The 25246-nt window shown below is 34.1% G+C and overlaps 1 protein-coding gene across 3 annotated transcripts in view; it reads left to right on the forward strand.

Annotated features, from left to right (window-relative positions):
• Positions 1–25246, forward strand: part of CSMD3 (CUB and Sushi multiple domains 3) — a 908638-nt gene that overhangs the window by 168830 nt on the left and 714562 nt on the right. For all 3 annotated transcript variants that reach the window (XM_090283433.1, XM_090283434.1, XM_090283435.1), the window contains exon 4: positions 19719–19913. In XM_090283433.1, coding sequence (XP_090139559.1) covers positions 19719–19913 — 195 coding nt within the window. The remainder of the gene's footprint in view (positions 1–19718; positions 19914–25246) is intronic.

Here is a 25246-nt window from a genome sequence, read left to right on the forward strand (position 1 = left end):
ATTTCTTGATTTCAGTGAAATAGAGGTACAGTGACCTGTAGTGAAATGGGTGGGAGTCCAGCAGTAGAGAAGGAGGTGAGAGGGAGCAGGGATAATTGAAGATGGAGGAAAGCTCCATAACTTATGATTACAATTTAATAACAGATGTTTTATAGTAAGTACATTTCTTCACTTAATCAAGTTATGTAAAATTTACTTGATGACAAGCTATGTATAACCCGTAGAAAGGGTCATATAATGAAGAACCTTTGAAATTTAATGGCATCAAGGTAAACCAGCATCATACTATGTTATTTTTATAGAGCTTTTTTAGAACAGACTTAGGTTCACAGCAAAACTGAGCAGAACATACAAAGTTCCCATAAACCCCTTGAATCCACATACTCATAGTCCCCTATTTTTTAAGTTAACGATGTATGCTATTATGCATCATAAATTTATACATTTTTATACAGTTGATATATGCCTTTAAAATTTCAACTATACACACACACATACACACACGTGCACATATGAGAAGTGGTCCTTAGGCATAGAATCTGGGAGGAATTGTAGCAATTTTTTTTCTTAGCAGATAGTGAATATAGTAAGCAATGATAGTAAAATATTTTCTTCTGGCCCAGTTGCCTTTTTTAATTTAATTTAATTATTGTACACAGCTTACTAGGTTTAGTATTGCTGATTTGAAAATTATATTTAAAATCTCAGTAAGCTGTATTTGTTTTGAAGTCTTTAAGACCTAAATGATTACTTTTCTTTTAACGGAGCTCTAAGGTCATCTAATAAAAGTAATTTCTACAAAATATCTGGAGCATCTGTCTGAGAACCACTGCACCAGCATGGTACACCTGTTACAATCCAAGAACCTACATTGACATATCATTAACACCAAAAATGCATCGCTTACATTGCACTTCACTCTTGTTGTACTTTCTAGGGCTTTGGACAAAGGTAGCTATCATGATAATGCCACACAGACTATTTTGCTGCCCTAGAACCCCTCTGTGCTCTCGGCTTATTCATCACTCCTCTTCCCCCAATGTTTTCTTTCCCTTCTTCATTCACTGATTTTTGAGTGTGTACTTTGTGTATAGCAGTGTGCTGTGCAAACAGCAGGACCAAAAATAATTGATCTTAGAGTTTCAGGTATGCATTTAGTTAAATATTACAGTAAGATTTTAAAAATATAGTTTTATGCCTAGTTATAGTATGATTACCTTTTAAAAATAATGACTCAAGAGCACCATGGCGGTTTTCCTTTGCTATTTCATCATATTAAACGTTCTCTCCTGTGTAGTTAAGAACATGTTTAAAATGTTCTATTTGTAGCTTTTTTTTCAAAGGTAATTTGTTCTTGGTACAATGAAGTTTCATATTAGTTCAACAGATGGAAATTAATAGGCATTCTATTTTACAGTATTAATGTTGTTTTATGTTGTTTCTGCAGACTCAGAAGGTGAAACAGTGTGCAGATTTTAGTTAATTTAATTTAAAAATGACATATGCAGGTAGATCAAACATTTGCTAACTTGATGACACCAGATCCTTTAAAATACTGCATATGCACTAATAAATATATTTACATTAATTCATAAACATAATTATGTATTTAAAAATATCTCACTAGAAATAGATCTCTTGGGTTTAGGATTATAAAAAGCTTTTATACACCTGTAACCAAATGTACCATACGCTTAATAAGTGATGCTCACTTTATAGCTCATTTATCATTTTCCAATTGATAGGTAAGCAACGGGTTTGGAGTTTTGTGTGAAGAAAAAAAGTTTAAACATGTTGACTATTATTCCCTCCTGTAACCCATCTGAAACATAAAATGATTCTTACATGGCAAAAACTCACAAGAATATACAAGAGAGGATTATAACTGAACAAAAACAAATGTGAACAGAAACAAATTTGGGAGCTGTTCATTGGATGGACCAGTAGTAACAAATTGGAATTCACCAGAAGGTTAAATTTTAAGTCACTAGTAAGGACCACCAAGAAGTAATCGAATTTACCCTCTCGGTGTCCTAAAGGTCTTTTGACTTGGTGACAACAGGATCCTTTAACAGAGGCAGTGAAAGTCATGCTTAAAACAGATGCTTAGTTGGAAATCCAACTAAGAAGCAGTGAGAAGAGCAAAAACATGCAGCTAGGTGACTCTCATTTTTCTCCTCCATTTGAATATTGGAAATATCTTCTCTGAAGTGGGTAAAACTATCTGTGGATGCAGAGTCTCAGATGTAATCAGAAAGAAGAATGGATTAAGTGAATACTTCCATACAAAAATTTAATGCTCCCCTCCACATACATATTATTCACTACTTAACTCACAAAGCTGTCAGCTAGCACCATACTCTCCAAGAAAATGATTAAGGATTCTTTTATTCAGAATGCATGATCCAATAGGAGATATTTAAAGATACTGACATAAAACAATCAAGAATGTGACCCTATAGTGAAATCTATTGGTATGAAACAACACCCATATACTCAGGGCATTTATTCAGATTTTTACTTAATGACTTGTAAATATTATCAGATAAACAACAATTTAACTTGTGAAGAAGTTCTCTAGCATAGAATCTAAGTCTAAAACAAGTAAAATAGCAGTTTGAAGGACACAGTCAATATGAGCAGAAAAAAATTAAAAATGAATAAAAAATACTAATATGAATATTCTCTAAAAAGAGAGAAAAGATGAACATAATTCTATAGAAAAAACAAGGAGCCCTACCTGATGTGGCTCAATGGACTGAGCACCAGCCTGCAAACCAAAAGGTTGCCAGTTTGATTCCCAGTCAAGGCTCATGTGTGTTTTGTGGGCCAGGTCCCGGCTTGGGGGCATGGGAGAGGCAGCTGATTGATGTTTCTCTCACACATCAATGTTTCTTTCCCTCTCTCTCTTCCTCCCTCCCCCTCGATCTAAACATAAATAAATAAAATAAAAAATAAATAAGTCAATCAAAGGATTTAAAAGCAAATATGAGGAAAACTTTCAGAAAAGAGGGAGGAATCAGATTTAGGAATTTCAAATGAAGCAATAAAGCAGTAGCAGAATCAATAGTAATTAGAGGAGAAGTCTATAATAGTCATTCTTAAAAGAGAGCATGATAAAATGAGGGAGAGGAAATGATCCAAAAAAAATTTTTTTTCTACAGCAGAGGACAAATGTTTCCATATTGAAAGGGCCCAACACGTATCCATAAAAATTGGTGACAGTAACTCTTCTTCCTTTGTCAAATAATAAAAATACTGTAAACTATGACAAGATATACAGGATTTTAGCAAGTGAAATAGGTAAAAATAAACTCAAATGCAAAGTGCCATAATTCAGAATGGTTTTGATCCTCAAAACATCAACAGCATCAGAGACTTGCCTTCCAAATCTTAATGTAAATGGTTTCCACACTATAATTCTATACCCAGCCAAAGTATCATGGAGTTTGAGGATCATATAAGGGATTTATAGGTATGCATTTTTTATCTCAGAGATACATTTTTAGGAAGTTGCTGGTGTTTCATTATAACAAAGAGACCATGATGGGACATAGAAAAGAAAATTTAACTTCTTACATAGCTTCATGGAGTATATAGAATATTAATACTGAATGTTTCAACAACAAACTTATGGGGAGGGTGTTTTTATAGGGGAATAGTTTGGGGTGACAAAGAGAGTAAATATTTTTTTCCATTATGAGGAAATGATTTATATGCCTTAAAAAAACAAAAATCAAGAAGTAGCTATGTAAACAGTTTCTCCGTGAGGGAGGTAGATATGAAATTAATGAGTTGCAAATATACTTATAGTGGCTTCTAATGTCTTAACACTATCTGGCTCTGTTTTAACTCTCTGACCTAATTTCTTGCCAGTCCACTCCAGCTACAGTGGAATCTTATGATTCCGTAAGGTCATAAGTCATTATTCTTGCTACAAGGTCTTTGCACTTGCGGTGGCTCTCCTTCCTGGAATGTTTTGCCCCAGCTATCCTTATGGTTAGCTCTTTTGCTTCCATTTGTCTGATCTTAACTCTGATGTCACCATTCCAGTATCATCTTCCCTAGCTAATGTAGGGGGACCCCCTAAAACTCTGAGATTATCTTCTGAAGGGCAGGCCCCTTGTAGTACAGGCTTCCCTGCTAGGTGAGTGTTCTAGGAACCCATCTGTATCAGTGTACCAGCTGGCATTGTGAGAGGCTGTGTTTGGCTTCAGTGAGTTTTTTTGAAGGCTCTTTTAGTGTGTTTGCCTGTTTCATGATGGGTGATTTACAAGTGCACCTGCCAACATTGTGCTGAGTGTTCAGCACTTTTTGACCAAAAAAGAGCATGAACCCTATATCCCACCCTCCCTGTTTACCTGATCTCACCCTGAGTGACTTTTTTTTTTTTAATGGATGAAAAATATCTTCAAGGGTAAGACATTTTGCCACTGTGGAAGAGGTGAAACAAAAAATGTCAGAAGCACTAAAAGACATCAAAATTGATGAGTTCAAAAACTTTTGAGCAGTGGAAAAAATGTCTCAATAGATGTATTGCATCAAATGGAGAGTATTTTGTAAGTGACTAAAGTTTAAACATGTTAGAATAAATACACAATTTTTTAAATAAATAAATTCCACTTTGGGGGCAGGGCTTGTATATAAAACCTCTACCTCCCCCAGGAAAATTTTGTTCACCTTTCTTTATATTTCTCTTTGACATTTATAGGTGTATTGTATCAAGTGGAGAGTATTTTGTAAGTGATTGAAGTTTAAACATGTTAGAATAAATACACAATTTTTTAAATAAATAAATTCCACTTTGTGGGGGCTTCTATGTAATACCTCTACCTCCCCCGTGAAAATTTTGTTCCCCTCTCTTGCTTTATATTTCTTTGACATTTATTATCTAATAATGCCCTAAATATCATCTTATTTATCAGAGTTATCTCTCCACCACCTGCTCACAAGTTTAACTCACAAACTCCTTGAGGGGAGGGGTATGCATTGCGCACTCTTATATTCCCAGTGCCCATATTGGTGTGTGGCATGCAGTTGGTGCTTAATAAACTAGTGACCATTAGGTACTATAAGCAAATGAATGAGGAAATGAAGAAGAACTTATTGTATACAATGAAGAGCCATTTCTAATTGTATATCAGGGCAAAATAGAAGAAAGAACATACCATTTTCAAAGCTACAATAAAGATTATGATTTTAGTGCACATGAATTATTTATAATTAGTCAAATATTCCTAAAATATATATTGATCCAGAAAATAAAACATGATTGATAAAATGAAGCTGAATATAGTTATTAATGTTCTCTTATGTGAGTTCATGTGCTTCCTGTAGTTATTCATAAGGAACAGTTAGAGAAAAAGAATTCTGAGACCTGAGCTATTTTCTTGTCTGACAGTTCTTGCAAGATGCCATTCTATTAGTAGTTTTATTATGCTGAGCTCAGTTATTGTTATTTAGAAACAGTTTGGAGACATATGTTATTACAGAATTTGCATGCATAAATAAGCATATTATTAATAATCAATGGAAATTAGCACACAATGTATATCCTCTTAAATTTAATTATATGCTGATAGAGTGTTTGGGTTCTTAATTAAAATAAGAAGGTCCAATGATACTTAATTTTTACTTATATTCATATTACCATCCTAATAAATTCAGTTCTCACTCAGTTCATGCATAGCTCCTATTAATTTTAATCAGAAATATGCAAGATCACTGAATAAAGTCTGAAGTACAATTGGGTAGGTTACATCAGGGAAAATTGTTTGCAGTCTGTCAGAATGGAACTAGGAGTCTAGTGCAAGCAATTGAACAAATATATAATTGTCATAATTGGTTTCAATTAGTTTTTCATAGCCTCAGTGAGGCAATTTGTATTGTACTATATCATGAGCTATAACCAGTAACAAAACTAGTTATCATGATTACTAGGTGTCAGTGCTTAAAAAGATAAAATGCATTCTAAATGCTAAAATCTCAAGATAAAGTAACTGAATTATAATGTAAATGTATCATAGAGAAACTTTTGCCATTTTTAAATATGATGTTGTTTGAATGGAATGAAATCAGACACATTCAATGAACTCAAGCCTCATAAATACATATTTTATAAGGAAAATTAGTTTATTTGCAAAGGGCTATTTTTCAGTGTGAAACAAATGACTTATGCACCCCTATGTTCATTGTAACATTATTTCCAATAGCCCATCAGTACGTGAGTGAATAAAAAAGCTGTTTTACGTTTACACACGGGAATACTACTTTGCTGTAAAAAAAAAAGGACATTGTAGATTTTGTGACAGCATGGATGGACTTGGAGAATATTATGCTAAGGAAAAAGCCAGTCAGAGAAAGACAAGTAACCCTGTGATTTCACTTATGTGTGGAATCTAATGAACAAAATAGACAAACAGACCAAATGGAAACAGACTTACCGATGCTGAGAACAGAGAGACAGCAGTCACAGGGGTGAGGGTTGGGGGGCTGAGTTAAAAAGGTGAAGGTATTAAGCTAAAAAAGTGACTCATAGAGATAGATAATAGTATGGTAACTACCTAAGGGAAGGGGGGCGGGGGAGGTAGAAGAAGGTAAAGGGGGATAAATGGTGATGGAAGGAGACTTGACTTGGGGTGGTGAACACACGATACAATATACAGACAATGTATTATAGAATTGTATACTTGAAACCTCTACAATTTCATTAACCAATTTTACTCCAATAAATTCAGTTTAAAAACGAACATCAAAATGTGGACATATCAAGAAAATCACAACACAGTTAAAAGCATAGTGAGTTACTACTAATTGGCTTAAGTAGCCCACATAAATGTTGGATATGCCTATGGTACCACAGCAGACAGAAGTATTGAATGCCATATTGGCCATGCACTAGTGAATGGCAGAAATAGGATTCAGAGCTACATTTATTTGATTTCATTATATTTAATTTTCTAGTGGTAAGTTCAACTGCAAGAATGCAGATCACCTAGATCAAGACCTTTTATTTGTTTTAATTTTTTTTTTTTTCAAAGTTTCACAGCTAGTCCTCTAGGGAGGAAAAGTTGAATGTTATTCTGGAAGAGCAAAAGAGTATGGATTCATTGTACTTCTTTTCATCCAGGAAGCTCTCCAGGCCCTGGTTTCTGCTTCGCCACCAATCCTGTCCCCATAAAGGTGATCAGCTCATCCTTTGCTTCAGTATGGGATTCAGATTTTTTTGTACCCAAGGGTATTAAGTTCTCAAATAGATTTGAAATAATTTGTACTTCTTATATTTTTCTAACTTTCTAATTATTCTTGGAATTAAGCTAATTCTATAACCAAATAAATATTAAGAGCAAAGTATATGAATTAAACAGTTTGTCATTTTAAAGATGCACATGATAAACAAGGTATCAAGTAGACAGTGTTTACACATTATAAGAGAGAGAACAGTGTACAATTTTAAAAGAAATAGAAAGGCAATAAAATGTGGCAAAATGAAATGTCCTAAGTCATATGAATAAATGATCAATGACTATAATAGAAAATAAAAACTTTTGGTTCCAGAGCAGATGTTCTCACCATGGACTGAAGTGTTGGAAAAGCTTTATGCAAAGGAATTGGTTTAAATCTCAAAGAATAGAAACATTTGGATAGACAGAAGGAAAAGGAGACATTTCAAGGTGGTGTGACTAAACCTGTGAAGCAGGGATACATGTGACATTTTGGGGGGAAGTGACTATTTGAATAAAACAGTGAGTAAGTGAGCACAGAGATATCTAGGAAATACAGAAAGGGGCATGACTGTGGATTGTGGAGGCTCTCGACCATCAGCTGAGAGACTGGGCTTTCTTCTATAGGCAGAGATGGAAGGACTGTCTAGGGGTATTTTGAAAGAATTAAGCTATAAATTTTGACACAGGATGGAGGGAGAATACCTGAATATTAGGTAGTATGACCAAATTCTTTAGATCTCTATTCCATTTTTTTTTTCTATCTGAAAATGTTAGAAACCAAATCACATTTCTAAGACTTTCAGAGTAGATGTGATTTAAGTTCCACAACTGTATGCACCTGTGTGAGAATGAACCTTGAATTTAGACAAAGGCAATTGTCTTGCAGATTCCCGCTATTGATTTTATTATCAATGTTTTATGACAGCATTTTCCAGCATTTTTTAGCTTCTTTTGAGTAAATCACAGCAGTTGTATTTGTTGCCTCTTGCTATGACTCTCTTATTGAAATGCAATTCTAAGCGATCCTTCTCCAGTCTCCTGCTGTTCAGGGGTCAGTGGTGAGGCAGCTATGACACAGATAATTACAGTGGTGCCCTCAAGGTAGCAATCCTCTTATTGGGCTAATTCTGTATTAATCAAGAGGTCCAGTCTAGGACCTGTTCCTAAAAACTATTAAATTCCTCTATGCTTTAATAATTGGCTTTTCTTTCGGACATTAATGAAGTACTTGTAACAGAAGCAGGGCATTGAAATAAAAACCTAAAGTATGTGTTACTGTTTTGTGGCCAGGAAACTTATTTGAGCTGGAAAGTTGGTGAGTTTTCTATGTTATGGCATGTGTGATGAAGTAATTTTGTTTATGGTAGTACAGACAGCAGACCACGAATGCTCTTGCTCAGGAGGATGAGGTTAACAAGATTGTTGTTAAGGTGTGCTGCCTATTCCTGGCTGCCTTTGACAAGGTTTTACTACAAAGATGAGAGCTCAGGAAAATATTGGCTATTTTTCATGGGGAGATTTATGGAAAAAGAGTCTAAAATCCTGGTGACTTGTGGATTGGAAAAGTCAACTGCTATGGTACAGTAGCATAAGAAGGCTTGATAAGTCTCTTGTTTTCTTACTCCAAGGATGGGCTGAGACCAGATGAAGAGCTTTTCACTCCCGCACCTTGCTTCAGATGGCCCCACGGTAGTACCAGCTGAAAAGATAATGAGAGCAGAGGTGGAAGCAGATTGAGGAGGGTGGGTGGTGAGAGTACACTGGCACATGAAAATAAATGGAAGCATGCAAGCCAGTCCCTAATATGATTTTGAAGGAAATTTTAGACAAATACATTTTAGAACTTATTTGTAAATCCCTTTGGTTGTTCAATCCTTCAGGCTGTTTTCAAGCACTGACCCAGCTTTAGCAGATGCAGAATACAAGAACTGTGTACTCTCAAGGGTAGTCTACCTTCCCACACCCACCTCATATTTTGCTGCAGAGAATATGGACAATGAAGAACTATTCAACAGGAAATGCTGAGGGACAGCAGAAGATACCAGACAAAGGAGCAGCTTCTCTGAAAGAGAACTGGGGTCTTCCAGTAAAGGAGGACCTTCATAATTTCTCTCCAACGGAATCTATTCACTTCCACAAACATTTTCTCCCTTAATAGGTCACTGATCCATGAGAAAATAGAGTTGGCCTTAATGGAAAACAAAACAAAACAAAAGGCTCTGTGCATCTCCAGGAAACCTTGGATTTGTGCAGGACGTAGCAACGAGAAGGGGTTTTGTCAGAAGTCATGGAAGAGAGGGAAAGTTTATTTCTTTTTTTTCTCTTTTACAACTGGAATTTTATTTTTAAGTATATTTTATTGATTATGCTATTATAGTTATCCCAGTTTTTTTTTTACCCCTTTGTCCTCCTCAGCGCAGTACCTCCCTTCCCTCTAGCAACTGCCCCTACCTCATCAGTTCATGTTAATGGGTCATGCATATGACTTCTTTGGCTTCTCCATTTAGCATCCCCTGTCTATTTTGTACCTACTAGTTATGCTTCTTTCTCTGAGCATTCTCTGATTCAGCTCTCAGTGGCCTGGATATCAGTGTGTTTTTTATTGTCCAGCTTCAACATTTAAACATAGTGCCTTGCAGGACTATAGAGCTGTAAGTTGAAAAAATTCTGGGTCCCGCATGACCTGAGGGCATAGTCATATCTATCCTGGCCTAGACCAGACAGAGACTCACGCATAGGGAATAACTGCTAGCTATTGAAACCATTTCATTTTGAGGCCTTTTGGGAGTATTAACATAGTGTTGATCCCAAGACAGCTGATCTAAAGGCTCTCTGACATGTGACTCTAAAATTCTTTTCTAACATTTCATTCTGTGTTCCCACATATGCATTTTGCCTTTGACCTCACCTTGTACATTCCTCTCTATGGGCCTTGGTTCATGTAACTTACTTGACTTTTCTCTTGATTCCTCTTCAAATAAAATCCTGCTTATTTTATCTCTTACAATATCCTCCTTTTATATAAGCTTATAAGTTATTTGATTTTTTTTTTTTTACCGTATGGAATCCATTTTATTATTTAATTGCCAGAAGGTCATAGTATGCACATACCCTATGTTTCCAACTGAGTTATAATTTCAAAAAGAGTGGAAATGGTGTCCTATTTTTCTTTCCCTTTCATATTTATACCTCAGGCTTCAGTAATTATTTGGTGATTGATTAATTGCTGAAACACAGTGGCATCTCTCACTCACTCATTTTCAATGAATATATAAGCGAGTAAATTATCCACAATCAACTTAACACATTTTTTAAAGAATTAAGTTACTTTTATCTAAAAGTCTTAATACAGATACTTGTCCCAATTCTGTCATAAAGAGAGGAGAGTCTATTCATATTTTTCTATTCCAAATCAACCTATCAAATGCTACCCATGCCAGATACAGCATTATTCCATTTTTAGAAACTGTAAAGTAAGGATGGCTTCTAATATGCCCCCATTCTCTCTATATATATATATAAATTTTTTTCTTTGTTAATATTCTGGTAGCTACACAGGATATAGTTTGGTTTAAATAAATCATGTTTTTTTATATTTAATGACCATACCACTCATTTATTTTATGACTGTGGTAGGTAGTTTACAAAACAATAATAACATTTTTCATCAGTTCATTTTGACTGGGACATTTTGTTTTGCCATAAAGGACATGGATATTTGAAATCGAAAGAACATTAATTGCCTCTTATTCACATGCCAAAATTACATATCCAGTAACTGCCATTCTTCGGAAATTGTGCAATGGATTTTCCCCATTATATCTGACCGTTACTTTCAGACTGACTTTCAAAATTTTATCTATATTGCCTGTGGGCCCTACCTATACCCCACTTTCAAAACAGAATGTTGCAGCCTAGACAGCATACATTTTTATTTGTTGGATTCACATTGATTCTTCCACTGCTTCATACTTCCTTCACTTGGAAATATAATCAGCCCACCTGAAGATTTATCTTAATTTGAAAAAAAAGTACAGCATTAGACTTTTATCTTTCCACTACTTGACATACATTGTAATCTAGGTGTGTCCTCCATTCTCCCACCTAAATCAACCTAGTATTCTACTTTCCTCTTTGGCATACTAACTAAGGCAATGCTGGTGTGCTCTCATTTCTTCTCCAGCAATTAATAGTTTATTCAAATTCCCATTAATTAAGTGAATATAATAAAAATGGTAATGGGCATTCTTCCTTTGATTGCCAGATATGAAAAAAAAACTTCAAAATTTCAGTATGGCTTTCAAAGGCAAAGGTGGCCTAATGTTTTCTCTGTCTCTGTTTCAGTGAGGACTTGTGATGTAACCAGTAATTTAAGAACTGTGCTTATATTCAGGAACTTTTTAATAGAATTTAATGTAGTTTAATAAAAAAAAATAGTTGAATGACACAGTATGTAGTTTGACCCAACAAGATCACATGTTGCCAAGGTGGTCCCGTGCTTTCATGACACTAGCGTAATTCATGGTAACTTTACAGCTGTCTGATGCTCTACCGTTCCTCTCTGTTATTCTGTGTCTAAACATTTATTCCTACAAACTGTGTGATAGTCATCTTTTATGTGTTTCTGTTAGAGAAAGTAACTCAATAAACTGAGCAATCATTTTTTTCTTTGTTAACAACATTACCAGGCAATATGCTATGTTCTTGAAACACAAAGATGAATTAGAACCCCTGTTCTCAAGATGCTCATAGTCTAGTGAGAAAGAAAATGCAAAGAAATAAATTTCATTCAGTTATATTTATATATGAATTAAAGTCCATGAGAACATGATAGATGCAATAACTGATTCAAAATATTCACAAAATATTTCCTCACATCAGTCTCTAAGTGAATTCTAAATGATGCCATTTACATCCTATTTGAATGGAATGGCTCCGTATCTGTAATAAAAGAACATTTCATACCACTAAAAAAGTTAGAAAACATATTTTTGCTAAGTGCTTTGCAGTCTCAGGATGGCAGGCATTAGGTGGTTTAACTTGATGTTATGTTTTTCTAAGTTATTTTTAATCATCTGGGAAATAAATCCTGAGATTAATTTTCTGTAAGAAATGCAAACAACTTGATTTTCCTTCCCTTAGTAGATATAATTTTACAGTGTTTTAAAACATTGTTAATTGATCTTAGCAGGATCATGCTTCATCTATTTGACTGGATAATTATGCAATTCTGTGGTCATGGGATCCCTTATCTTTTTATTCAGTTTTATTGCAAGATTCAAGGTCAGGCTTTCTTCTTGATATTTTGTTAAATATCTTGCCTTTCACAATTATCTATGTGCTCCTAACAAACTGGGAACTTTTTAGAGCCAAGGTTGTTTTATGTGTCTAATAGTATGACTCACTCTTTCTAAATTGCTTAGTTGAGTTTTATTGAATTTCTTAAAGGAAAACATGATGAAACCCTTTCTCCTATAGTTCTTTCTATATACTCTCTTTCAGGATATATATTTTAATTTTAAACATATTTTTCTTTTTAAAAAATACTACTGTGAAATTCTTAGGCTTCAGTACATCAAAGATATCTTTTTTTAATCATTGTGCTTGACTTAGTGCTTGACAAATTGTGCCCTTGACTAAATTACTATTTCTTGACTAATTTTTAAGACAGCAGGAATGAGGTAACATAATATAAGCATTTAATGAAGACATGACCCTACATCTAGTAGGTCATAACTTAATCATACCTAACTTAGATATCTCAAATGTAAAATTAATTATAATAGTAATAAGGCTGCAATTTGTTGAGCTAATAATATCCTCCATGTAGTGAGTGCTTGCTCAGCATATAAATAAATTGCATATATTATTTTATGTAATCATATCAACAGCCTTATTTGATATTCTCATGTCTAAGTAATATGCATATATTATTTTGACTACTCTTTGTTTTAAAAAAGTTAATTTGGATGAATCTTTTAAATAATTATTCATATTCAATATTATCTAGTAGTAACTTTGTAAACTCACACAATTTATATTATACATACTTAGGAAAATCTCTGCTCATTTTTATTTAAAGTGGATTACAATTATTCAATCTCAATGATTCTCTTCTGAAGAGCTTACCACATCTCCCTCAAAAACAAGAAAACAAACCAAAAACATTTAATGACATCAATAGTTCCCCTTTCTATTCATGAACCTATGTATAATATTTATATTCACCATATGAACCTATTTTTGGTCAACCCTTTTAGACTATTTTTCCCAATTCAGTTTCTACCCTGTCACATTCATAGAACCTGTATTCACTATATTGCTAAATCCAATAGCTATTATAGTACATTGATTCTTATAGTTTTAAATTTTGTATATATTTGCTAACTCTTTAATCCAGCTAAGTCCTTATCCTATGTTTGATCTCAATTTAAACCTTACTTTATCATGAAATTCTTTTCAGACCACCTCTTAATCAAGATTAGTTAAGTTTTCTCAGTTATGTACTTTCATTAAAGCCTATATTTTATTTTATTTTATTAGTCACATTAAAATTAATATTCTGTAATTAATTATTTATTGCCATTGTCAGCACCAGTTATAAACTCCATGAGGGCAGGGCCATGTGTGGCATATGCAAATCTACATATCCAGAGCATTGCCCATGAGGCTTCTAAGGAAACATTTGTGAAGATAATATCTGCTTTTCATGGGTAAAATGTGCAATTGTAAAACGGTCCAAGACTTTTGAGTTAGAGACATCTAAGGTTAAACAAGTCTACTGTTTATTAGTTGGGGGGCCTTGAGAAAATCACTTTATCTGCCTCAGTCTCAGGCTTCCTTTTCTGTACAATGAGGAAAATCATATATGTTATTGGGTATTTGGTGAGATATAATTGGTAATAGGAATGTCTGTGTGCCTAGAATGACTCAGAGCTGACTTCAACAATTAAATTAAGACAAGTAATTTTCTTTCATTGTAAACTCTTAGAAAGCAAGAAAAGGTGGTGTTGCTTTAGCTTGTGCACAGTGCAGAGCAAAGTTAATAGTAACTCTCAAGAGTTTCTGATGACAAAATCAGTTCTGTCACTTACCAAGTAATTATGTTTCCTTTTAACTAATATTGACAAGTGTCATTAAACTCTAACCTCTATAACACAATTGGATTTTTGTTTTTCTTGGATATTTTCCAGGTAATTTTTTGCTGCATAGTCAATACTTTATACTTTAAAACAGCTTATGTTGCCAAAATGCCTTCATCATATTTGCTGATAATTTCAGGATCTCTGAGAAGAAAGAATAAATAAAATATGAATCTATTCAGTAAAAAAAACAGATGAGTTTTAAATTACTTAATCATTTGTTTTAGATAGAGCAGTAAACTTACATAAAGGGTCTCTACCATATTCAGAGGCATATTTTGAATATAAAGTTTTCAGACACGTTTTTCAGTGATCTTCTTAATTCACTAAACTGTCCACTCTTAAGTATTTCTGTTTTATTGACAAACATTATATCATTAGATAGATTTCAAGAATTAATTCAAGTAGGGCTGCAGTACAAGGGGAGTTTCTTTTATATATACATATTTTTCATTAAAAAAAAAAAGGTCTATGCTCAGCAACAGTGCACTGAAAAGAACTTGAAGCCCCCCCCCCCAGCCCCATTTTAGTACTTGCTTTATGGAATGAATATCAGATAATAATTTGTCAGGTTTCTGTAATTGTTTTAATTTTATCACTTAAACCTTTGATCAGTGTATAGGTGGCATCTTTGGTGCAAAAAGAAAATAGTCTGTTTGGGAATTCTGCTCTTAGATGTAATTATTTCCTTCAGAAATGAATTGAAATGACAAGCATAACGTGATTATCTTCCATGTACATTTGATGGATTATACGGGAATTATTTTTTTGATGGTTAAACCCCTATTTTCATTAAGAATGACTTTATAATAATTAAAATAACTATTTATTTTAATAACATGCATATTCATGATTAGTTTATAATTTGCTTTTACTGAACATGATAGGATATGTGTTCATTTTCCCCTGAAATCCAAACTCTTGCTTCTTTCTTTCTTTAACTTTTCTATTACAACTTATATTCAATATTGTTCTGTATTAGTGTCAGATGTATAGCAAAGTGGTTAGAGAATCATGTACTTGTACAGAGTTGCCCCTCCTGCTGCCTCAGGTGCCCAGCTGGCCCCATGTATAGTCATCACATTACTGACTGTATTTCCTGTGCTGCAATCTACATCTCTGCGACTGTTCTGTAACTACCAATTTGTACTGTTCAATCGCTTTACCTTTTCCTCCAGCCCCGCAACCTCCCTCCCCTCGGTCAGTCTGTTCTGTGTATCTACGAGTCTCTTTCTGTTTTGTTTGTTTGTTTTTGTGCATTAGATTCTGCATAACAGTGAAATCATATGGTCATTGTCTCTGTCTCACTTGCAGAATTCAAACTCTTGATCACTGGCAGAGACACTGCCTAAAAATTAGTTTAATTTAGCTATTCTGAAACACATATTAATAAAAAAGTTAAACTAATAAAAAAGTTCAAACATGCAGCACTATGTATTTTTTAAAAATCAAGACCAAAAAGTGGATGCTCAATCAGAATAAAGCATACATTGATGGTTGGTTATATAATTCTTTTAGTTAATAACACATCCTACTTGGCACTGCATCTTGAAATGGATATAGAGATCTCGGAGAGAAGTCCCCAAGTTCGAGGTAGAAGAGGACAAAAAAAAAAAAAAAAAAAAGAAAAGGAATCCATAGACAGTGTATATGGAACTGGAATCTATTAAACCTGTTTGCGAAGCATTTTCAAAACTGTCTTCTATCTACAGAGTATGATGGGTAGTTGTTCTTATGTAATGAAAGTCAAAAGAAGGACAATTGAAAGCAGGGATATCTGAAAGTGAGACCCAGATATATTTTTGAATTATCTTCTTTTAGTTTCATTTGCCACAGCCTAAATCCCTACCTGTCTATTGGTTTAGAAATAATTCAGCCCCAAAGTAGGAGATAAATTAGGTAATTTATTAAGATTTTAACTAGTGTTATTATTCATTCATTAATTCACTTTATTTGTGATCCATTTTGGCTGTAGGTATTTTAATCTGGGTAATGTTTATTTGTTCACTTAAGTCCAAGTTAATTCTGAGTATAACAACTATTTAGAGCTTTCTTCTCTCTCTTTCCTTTTATTTTTCTACTTAACTGCTTCCTGTGAAATAATTTGGAGACTACTTTTCCCCCCAAATATATAACTTGGTGATAATTGAAGTCCTGATCTTAATTATTTTTTAGGGGATGGGAGGGAAAGGAGTGGATGGATTCTAAGGACACAAGTGGTATTTTCATTAAAAGTATTTCCTTTGTTAATACTATATTCAGGGATTCAATTCTTACTCAATTTATCAAAACTTATTAACTTCACCATTTCCTGAAGCAAATATTTCATCTATTAATCAGATATATTTTTTAAAATATTAGCTACTTCAAAATTATTCATTTCAATTATATTTTTGAAAAATTGCTCAAATTTCACAGATAAATATGTTTTAAGTTTTACTGAAAATTAACTAAGAGCATATGCCTATAAATAGTAAGATGAAATATTACAGATGATTAACTTTGGTTACTGATATTTAAAATATTAGTTTATGATATATCATAAATGCTGAGGAAGCTTAAGGAAATTGTGCATTATTTATAAAAACCATTAATATTTGATATTAGTTATGTTCTTTCGTCGTCGTCGTCGTCGGTAGCCGTCCGTCTTGAGAGACGATGGTGTAGCTTCTTAAGAGTCTATCTGCACCGCCAAGAATGGCTGTGCAGTCCGACTCGGGAGTGACACAGTATCTGTCTCCTCCCGTGTTGAATCGACATCTTGCGATGACGCTGGAGTGTCCTCTCCAGTAAAGCTGAAGCTACAGAGCCTGGGCAGGGTGATATGGAGGGTCTGCTGTTGCCCATGCAGCAGACCCCCCCTCTCTTCGCAGCTGAAGGGTCCAAGGGAAAGACGGAGTCAATACAGCTTGGCTTCAGGTGCGCCGCAGGAGTTGCCGGTGTTGACTACAACGTCAAACCGCCTTAGGGACTCCGGCTCCGGATTTTCTGTCGGGGTTTACTCCCTTAGCCTTTCCCCTGAAGAGGTATGCCGCAAGGCAGCGGAGGTTTTTTGGAGTCAGAGTTTTCCTTCTCTGATGTGCCCTGACTGGAAGATCGAACCAGCAACACTTAGCTCGCAGGCCGACGCTCAATCCACTGAGCCAAACCAGCCAGGGTCAGTTATGTTCTTTACTTTTCTAGATTTGAGTCTAAAAAGAAACTCCCAAAAGATCTAAAAGACTATCATGGATAAAATAGAAAATTTTAGTTCTACATATATTTTTTATCCACCAATGACCATCACTTTTGTAAAGCTGCCACTTTATATTTTGAAATATTTTAATTTTTATGTTTACCTAATATTGTTACTGATATTTTCAATATAAAGTTGTTTATAATTATTTGATTAAATGTAAATGATATTGTGTGGAATTCACTAACTGCATAAATGGGATGAATATCAAAGCAAAATGGAAGTATACTTAATCGTGCCTTGCAGGGTCTTTTTTACCTTTTTATTTTGCAGTAATTTCAGATTTGCAGGTAATTTGTGAAAACACTACAGAGTTCTCATATATTTTTATCCAGCTTTCCTTAGCATTAATTAATTACATATGTAACCATAGCATTTTAATCAAAACCAGGAAATTAGCATTTATATAATACTAGTAACTAAACTATAGGCTTTACTCAAATTGGAATGCCTTTTTAGCACATTAATTCATTAATTTTGTATTCCTATTATTATTTATAGTATGAAAATGAAAGTAATATAATAGAAAGTTTATAAATTAAAAATTTAGAACATAATATAAGGAAAATATTCTCCTGTAACTTCATTAAATTCTGTAAGTTCTACTTCTATGAATATTTTTCATTTTTTAAATCTAAAGTGAAATTTATTTTTTCCTAAAATAGAAGTTTTTTAAGAAATATATTTGTATACTTGTGTACTTTTAAGCATCAAGTAATAAAATAAGGCAATAGGTAAAATTTTCTGATACATCAGCCATTTTCCAGATATTTTGCATATTGAGCTAATTAAAACTTCATATTTTTATGTACTTATTATAAGTTTATTATATTTTCAAGGTTAAACAAATGACAGAGCTGGCATTGTAGCCCAGTCTAACTTCAAAACTATGTCTATTTTTGCAGCTTTGTATTCTTCTCATTTTAGTGGAAAAAAGATTTTCAACCAAATGCATATTATTTTAAGATGAATGCTCATGGTATAAGATTAAATACAAACAGCAGAGTAGTGGGGAGCATATCGATTAAACTGATTTGCTCATTATTATGTTAGCAGAATGTACTTTTAAAGAAGACATGTAAATTGTATTAACTGTTTTAATTATCTTTACAATATGAGTCATACTGATTTAAGAATTGCTACAAAGATTAAATAATATGAGGTCTGTCTGGAAAAAATCCAGCAATTGTTAATTTAATGAGAATGGTTTACACAACATTGGTGTAACCTGGCAGCCAAGGAGAGTGGACTGGAATGCACATGTGTTGAACAATGATGACTTCACTGTACTAGTGAGGGCAGTAGACACCATTGGGTGAACATGTGTACTGCGTGGCCATCGCATTCAAAATGACTGAATGAGTAGAGCAATGAATCTGCATCAAATTTTGTGTTAAGTTTGAACATTCCTCCATGGAAACTATTTGGATGACTCAGAAGGCCACAGCTATGGGCAACTGGTGAATGGCAGTTGCATCACGACAATGCACACACTCATGTACCACGTCTCATGCAGAGTTTTTTGGAAAACATCAAATCACCCAGGTGACTCAGCCCCTCTCTAGCTCAGATTTGGCACCCTAGGACTTCTGGCTTTTCCCAAAACTAAAATCACCTTTGAAAGGAAAGAAATTTCAGACTATTAATGAGACTGAGGAAAATATGATGGAGCAGTTGATTGTGATTCCAACAAAGAAATTTGCACAGTATTGTGAACAGTGAAAGAGATGCTGGGAGAGCTGTGTGAGGTCCCAAGGTGCTTACTTCGAAGGGGACTGAGATATCATTGTTCTATGTACAGTGTTTCTTATATCTTGTGTCTTCTTCAATAAATGTCTCTATTTTTCATATTATATAGCTAGATAATTTCTGGGAAGAACTCATATAAAGTATGTAAATTTTGTCAGCACAAAAAATGATTTTATTCAGTAAAATTTAGGTCCCTCCTCAGTTTTTTTTTTTTTTTTTGTTACATATATTTAAATGGAAGACATTTTTGTGACCTCCTTAAAAGGGTAGAATACAACTATATCTACATATTTATAAAGCTAAAACATTAAAATATATATTAAAATAACAAATAACTGTAAACTCTCCTTTCCCTGTCTTCTACAGAATTACAGAGCAGCTCTTGTGGAAATCCAGGAGTCCCACCCAAAGGTGTATTATATGGTACAAGGTTTGACATTGGGGACAAGATCCGCTACAACTGTGTAACTGGATATATCCTTGATGGCCACCCTCAACTCACCTGTATAGCCAATTCAGTTAATACAGCTTCATGGGATTTTCCTGTTCCCATCTGTAGAGGTAAGGAAAAAATATGTTAATTTTTATGCTGATTGTATATTTGACACAATGAAAACATTTTAAAAGAAGGAGTTATAATCAAGTAGTATAGTTTCAAAGATGATTGGTGTTTGACAGGTGTTCCTTTTATAGTATACGAAGCTTAAAAATTATATATATGTCATATACTTCATGATAAGTTTAGAAAAATGCTTCCTAAAGTATGACTTTATTTGTGAAATGAGTAAACAAAATATATTTTATATTTATATACATTTATGCATATATTGTTTATGTATGTGTCTTCTAATTTATATCAGAAAAAGATGGTGTTTATTATGTTTAGAAATTTAAGTAGGCTTTCAAAGTCATTTTTTTTTTTTAAATTTTGTATTTATTGACTGGGTTTGTGAATCTTTTAGATTTCTGGTAGAGAATTTAGCATGGGTGATTGTGAAGTTAATAATGATGTATACTTTATTATCAATGCTGGTAAACATTATTGAAACTATGGGGAAAACAAAATAATATAGTGATGTGGACAAAACTTCAAGGGACAGAGACGGGGCCCTGGCCAGGTAGCTCAGTTGGTTGGGCACTGTCCCAGTACACCAAGGTTGTGGGTTCAATCTCCAGTCAGGGCATACAAGAATCATCCAATGAATGCATAAATAAGTGGAACAAAAAAAAAAATCAATGTTTCTCTCTCTCAAAAAAATCAATTACTTAAAAAAAAATGCACAGAGACTGGAAGATAGAATATATTCAACATTAGCTGAATTCATGGGTGAATCATGCCCAGAGAAATGCTGGAGACCAACATTGCTTTGTCTCTGGACTTTATTTTCTAACAAACAAGAGATGTATTTCATTTATCTATTGACATGCACTTCTGTAATTCTTCTACCCTCTATGGATGGGATGTAGGAATATCCAACTGTTTATTTCAAACATGTGGCCACAAGTGCACGCAAGAAAAACCACTGGAAAATGGACACAAGCTAGCTTCTTATCCCAGATTTCACAATTACCATGTGAGTTACCTTCGGCAAATCATTAACTTGGTGAAATTTATCTCATTTAATCAGGGAGAGGAAAAACCCATCTGTTTATTTGTTGAGGATTAAATAAATAGACTATAACTTCCACTTAGTAAAATCTGCCATATATGACATTCTTTCAATACTAGCTCCTTTTGATGCTGCTGCTGCTAGTATTACTAATACTAGTACTACTTCTGCTATCACTGTTATTCCTAGTACTTCTATTGCTTTTACTGTTGTTACTACTGTTTCTGCTACTGCTGGTGCTATTTCTATAACTTTATATTTATTTGTGCACTTATAATATACAAAGAAATTATAAGTATAATCATTTTTAAATTTCACTGGAGCTCAAAAAATTGAAAAAGTATATTGCTCAAGATTACTCAGTAAGTGTCAGGAGCTATGAGAAGTATGAGATTTAACTAGCAAGTTAAAAAGTTTCTCTGCCACAGTTATTGAATGGTGATAAGAAGACTCAAGGCATTTGAGTCAGAAACAGAGGAGAGCTCATTCACAGAAGTGTCAGGAGTTAATGTATCAACATTCGCGCTAGTTCTGCCCAAATTCTAACAGAATGACATGAAGAATGGGAGATGCCTTCACATGTTGTAGGTGGTATTATGGGAGAAGAATCATCAACTTTGGGAAATTTAATCCTTTACAGTGGTCACACCTGCCCTTTGCTCTGGTGGGAGACCATGTGTCTGTTTGCCAAGCTTGTAAGCTCACTTGCGATTCATGTGCTGGAGGGCACTATTTCTTTTGCTTAAGTGTATTTGCTATACAAACATCTTGGTAGAGGTAGTGTGGTACAGAGAGCAGAAAGACAAGTTGTGCAGAAATGTTAGAATCCCATGGTGAACGTCTGCTAACCGTAAATGGGGTATGATGAAGATGTCAAATTGGAACCCATTTTTTTCTAAATTCAAAGTCTGAGTATGTAAATCAGACAGAAAATATATAGTCAACTTGTTTAAAGCATAAAACTCCGCAAACCAAAAGGACTTTTGAAGATCCTTAAAACCAAGAACATTTTAAAGATGTTTCAGTAGAGCATTCCCAATGCTACCTGAACATTAATTTCTGTGTGGGACTCCTACTCCACTTCAGTTCAGAGCCTATTTAGTGAGAAAGATAAGTTTAAATACTGATTCTGCCACTTATTGACTAGAGCCTTTGAGATAAAAATAATTTTGGTTACTGTTTCTTTAGCTATAATAAGATGAAGAGATAGAAATACCACATTTACAGTACATATATAATATATGTAAAGGGCCAGGTACATATTATGTTATATATGCTAACCCGGTTTTTCTAATTTTCTTCAGCACTTGTTACCATCTCCTTCTGAGAGAAAGAGATTATAGTCAACAGAGACTACATGGAAATCAATTATTTTTATATCCAAGTTTAAACCTAAAACCAACATTTCAGTACTAGTTACTATTGGTTTTTTTCTGTTTTTGCTATTGTATATGCCTGTCTTCCCTATATATCACCCCTGAGTCCAGACTTATTTCCTTTACTTCCATTCTAACCTCTATGTCTTTAATCCAGTCTTCTAAAAAATGACGCTGACTGTTTTGGGAAATTCTTCCCACTCGACTGAAGTCTGTCAAGTTCACCTTTTCTTCTCTTTAACAATAATAAATACATTTACTCATTGAAATATATTTATTAAGGGCCTACCTTGTACAAAGCATTATTTAACATACTGAGGATCAAAACAATGATTAAGAACCAAGTTTAGCATTTAAGAACCAAACTCTAGTGGGGCTATCATAATGTAATCAAATAATGAAAATAATATATGATGGTTGCTTAATATCATTTATAAAGTGTGTAAGGCACCTTAATAAGGAATTTTTTAAATTTCTGTCAGTTGTGTGGAATGAAGTTTAATTAGAGACAGTGATTTAAGAGAAACTCTCAGAGAGGCCTGGCTGAAAACACACAGTACACGGAGCAAGAACATTTTCAATGAGTCAATGATTTTCTTTTCTAATCTCTAAAGTAGTTCACTGTTACTAATACTCCAGGGTTTAAGACAGAGTTTATGAAGACATACTTCATAAAGCACATGATCTAATTTCCTAAGGAGCAATTTATTTCCCACTAACCAATTTTTAAAAATGAAAATAAAGAAGAATGTGTTTGGTTTTTGTGTAGTTATCATTAATTTTGAAGGAAAAGATAGGAGACTATTCTGTCTATGATTCCCCTTCTCTGTTCTTTGCCACTTGATAGTATATTGATTCTTTATTTTATAGCCTTTCAGGGTGCTGATAACCTTGTAATGATATGCTTTTTGCTTTCCCTAGCATTTACATAGAATCTCTCCTTGATGAAACACTTGCTTCCAGAGAGTTCTTTTGATACTTCCTAACAGTGATAGTTTAATTAAGAAAAATGAAAGCCACCTCAACCTAGAGGGTATGGTGCAAGGGTTTTTGTGTTTATTCACAGGCAGAGTGAATTTTATCAACACCATCTGCTATTATTAGTAAATGGGAACTCCCTGGTGCTGGGCTATACAATATTCTATAAAAATGAAACTAACTCTAATGTAAATACCTGGCACACATTCCTTTTCTGCATCCTTCCTTTGATACACATTTCCATGACACTCATTGCCACTGAGCTTTGATTGGTCTGAGTCCTTTTCTACCCATTCTCTGCATAATCTTTACTAAATATGAACAGTTGGCAGAGAATGTAAAATGGATATGCTGTCCCTAGATTAAACAGTCTAAAATCCATAAAGATATTCTATATTAGGAATGGCAATTGATATCATATCTCAGTGCAAACTAATAAAAGTGCATATAGAAAAAAAATTGTAACTATTGTAATAATATAATCAATAAAATATACTCTAAAAAAAAGCGCATATAAAAGTAACAAATTATAGTGTTACCAACACAGCTAAACATGGGTCCACAAATATCTCAAAGTATTTGATGAGAGAATTAACATTTTAAAATATAAAGAGTTGATCACAGAACATTTAAGATTGTATTAGGATGAATTTTGAATTAGAGAAAATGTTCAATGGTGTTACATTTCCTTGTTGATTTGAGTAAATTTATAGCCAAAAGTAAAGATCCTGGAATATACAAAGAGTGTCTGGAAAAAGGACAGCCATTGTCAATATAATGAGAGTGGTTTGCACAATATCGATGTAACCTGGCATCCAAGGAGAGTGGACTGGAACGCACGTGCAAGAACAGTGATGACTATATTGAATTAGTCAGTGGGAAAGGTAGACACCATTGAGTGAGCATGTGTACTCTGGCTATTGCGTTCAAAATGACTAAGCTAACAGAGCAATGAATCTTGAAGCTGCATCACATTTTGTGTTAAGCTGAACATTCCTTAGCAGAAAGATGGTTCAGAAGGCCACAGCTACAGGCAGCTGGTGATTGGCAGTTGCATCACAATAACGCACCCGCTCATAAATCATGTCTTGTGCAAAGGTTTTTGGTGAAACATCAGATCACCCAGGTGACTCGGCCCTCCTACAGCCCAGATTTGGTGCCCTGCAACTTCAGGCTTTTCTCAAAACTGAAATCATCTTTGAAAGGGAAGATATTTCAGACCATCAATGAGATTCAGGAAAATACAGTGGTGCAGCTGATGGTGACTGGGAGACCTGTGTGAGGTCTCAAGTTGCCTACTCTGGAGGGGACTGAGGCATCATTGTCCTATGTACAACATTTCTTGTGTCTTGTATCTTCTTCAATAAGGTCTCTATTTTTCATATTATATGGCTGGCTACCTTTCGGATAGATAGCCATCATATATGAGGGTTCAGAGAAGACATCTATCATTGAAGTGTATGATGCATTCCCGATAGAAGGAGGCTTAGATGTTAGTGATGTAGATGTCACAGTGAACTGGTGCCATCTAAGTCAAATATTTGACAGTGAAGATAAGCAGAAGCACTTATAAGGAAACAATTGCCTCTACAAGAGCAAAATGAATCACAACTATATAAATTAACAATGAAGACTGAAAGGGTCTTCCAGGTTTTTTCCCCTGAACTATGACTGTCTTCTACTGCAACATGAGAACAAAAATAGCAAATGAAAAAAATAGCAACAGCTTGTTTTTTTAGAACATAATATTATTCTTCTGCTATAAACCTTGTTAAGTGATTTGGGGTCAGAGTGTGATACCAAAACATGGAATTGAAATGATCAATTAAAGGCAACAGTGGGGAAGGGGAAAGACGAGGAAAGGTTTGGCCAGATGTCCCCTATATGAAAATTATGTCAAAAGCCCTCCAAAGAAGTGCTGACTTCTAAT

The sequence above is a fragment of the Furipterus horrens genome, unplaced genomic scaffold (genome assembly GCF_987537825.1).
Source record: "Furipterus horrens unplaced genomic scaffold, mFurHor1.1.pri manual_scaffold_7, whole genome shotgun sequence".
Taxonomy (NCBI): domain Eukaryota; kingdom Metazoa; phylum Chordata; class Mammalia; order Chiroptera; family Furipteridae; genus Furipterus; species Furipterus horrens.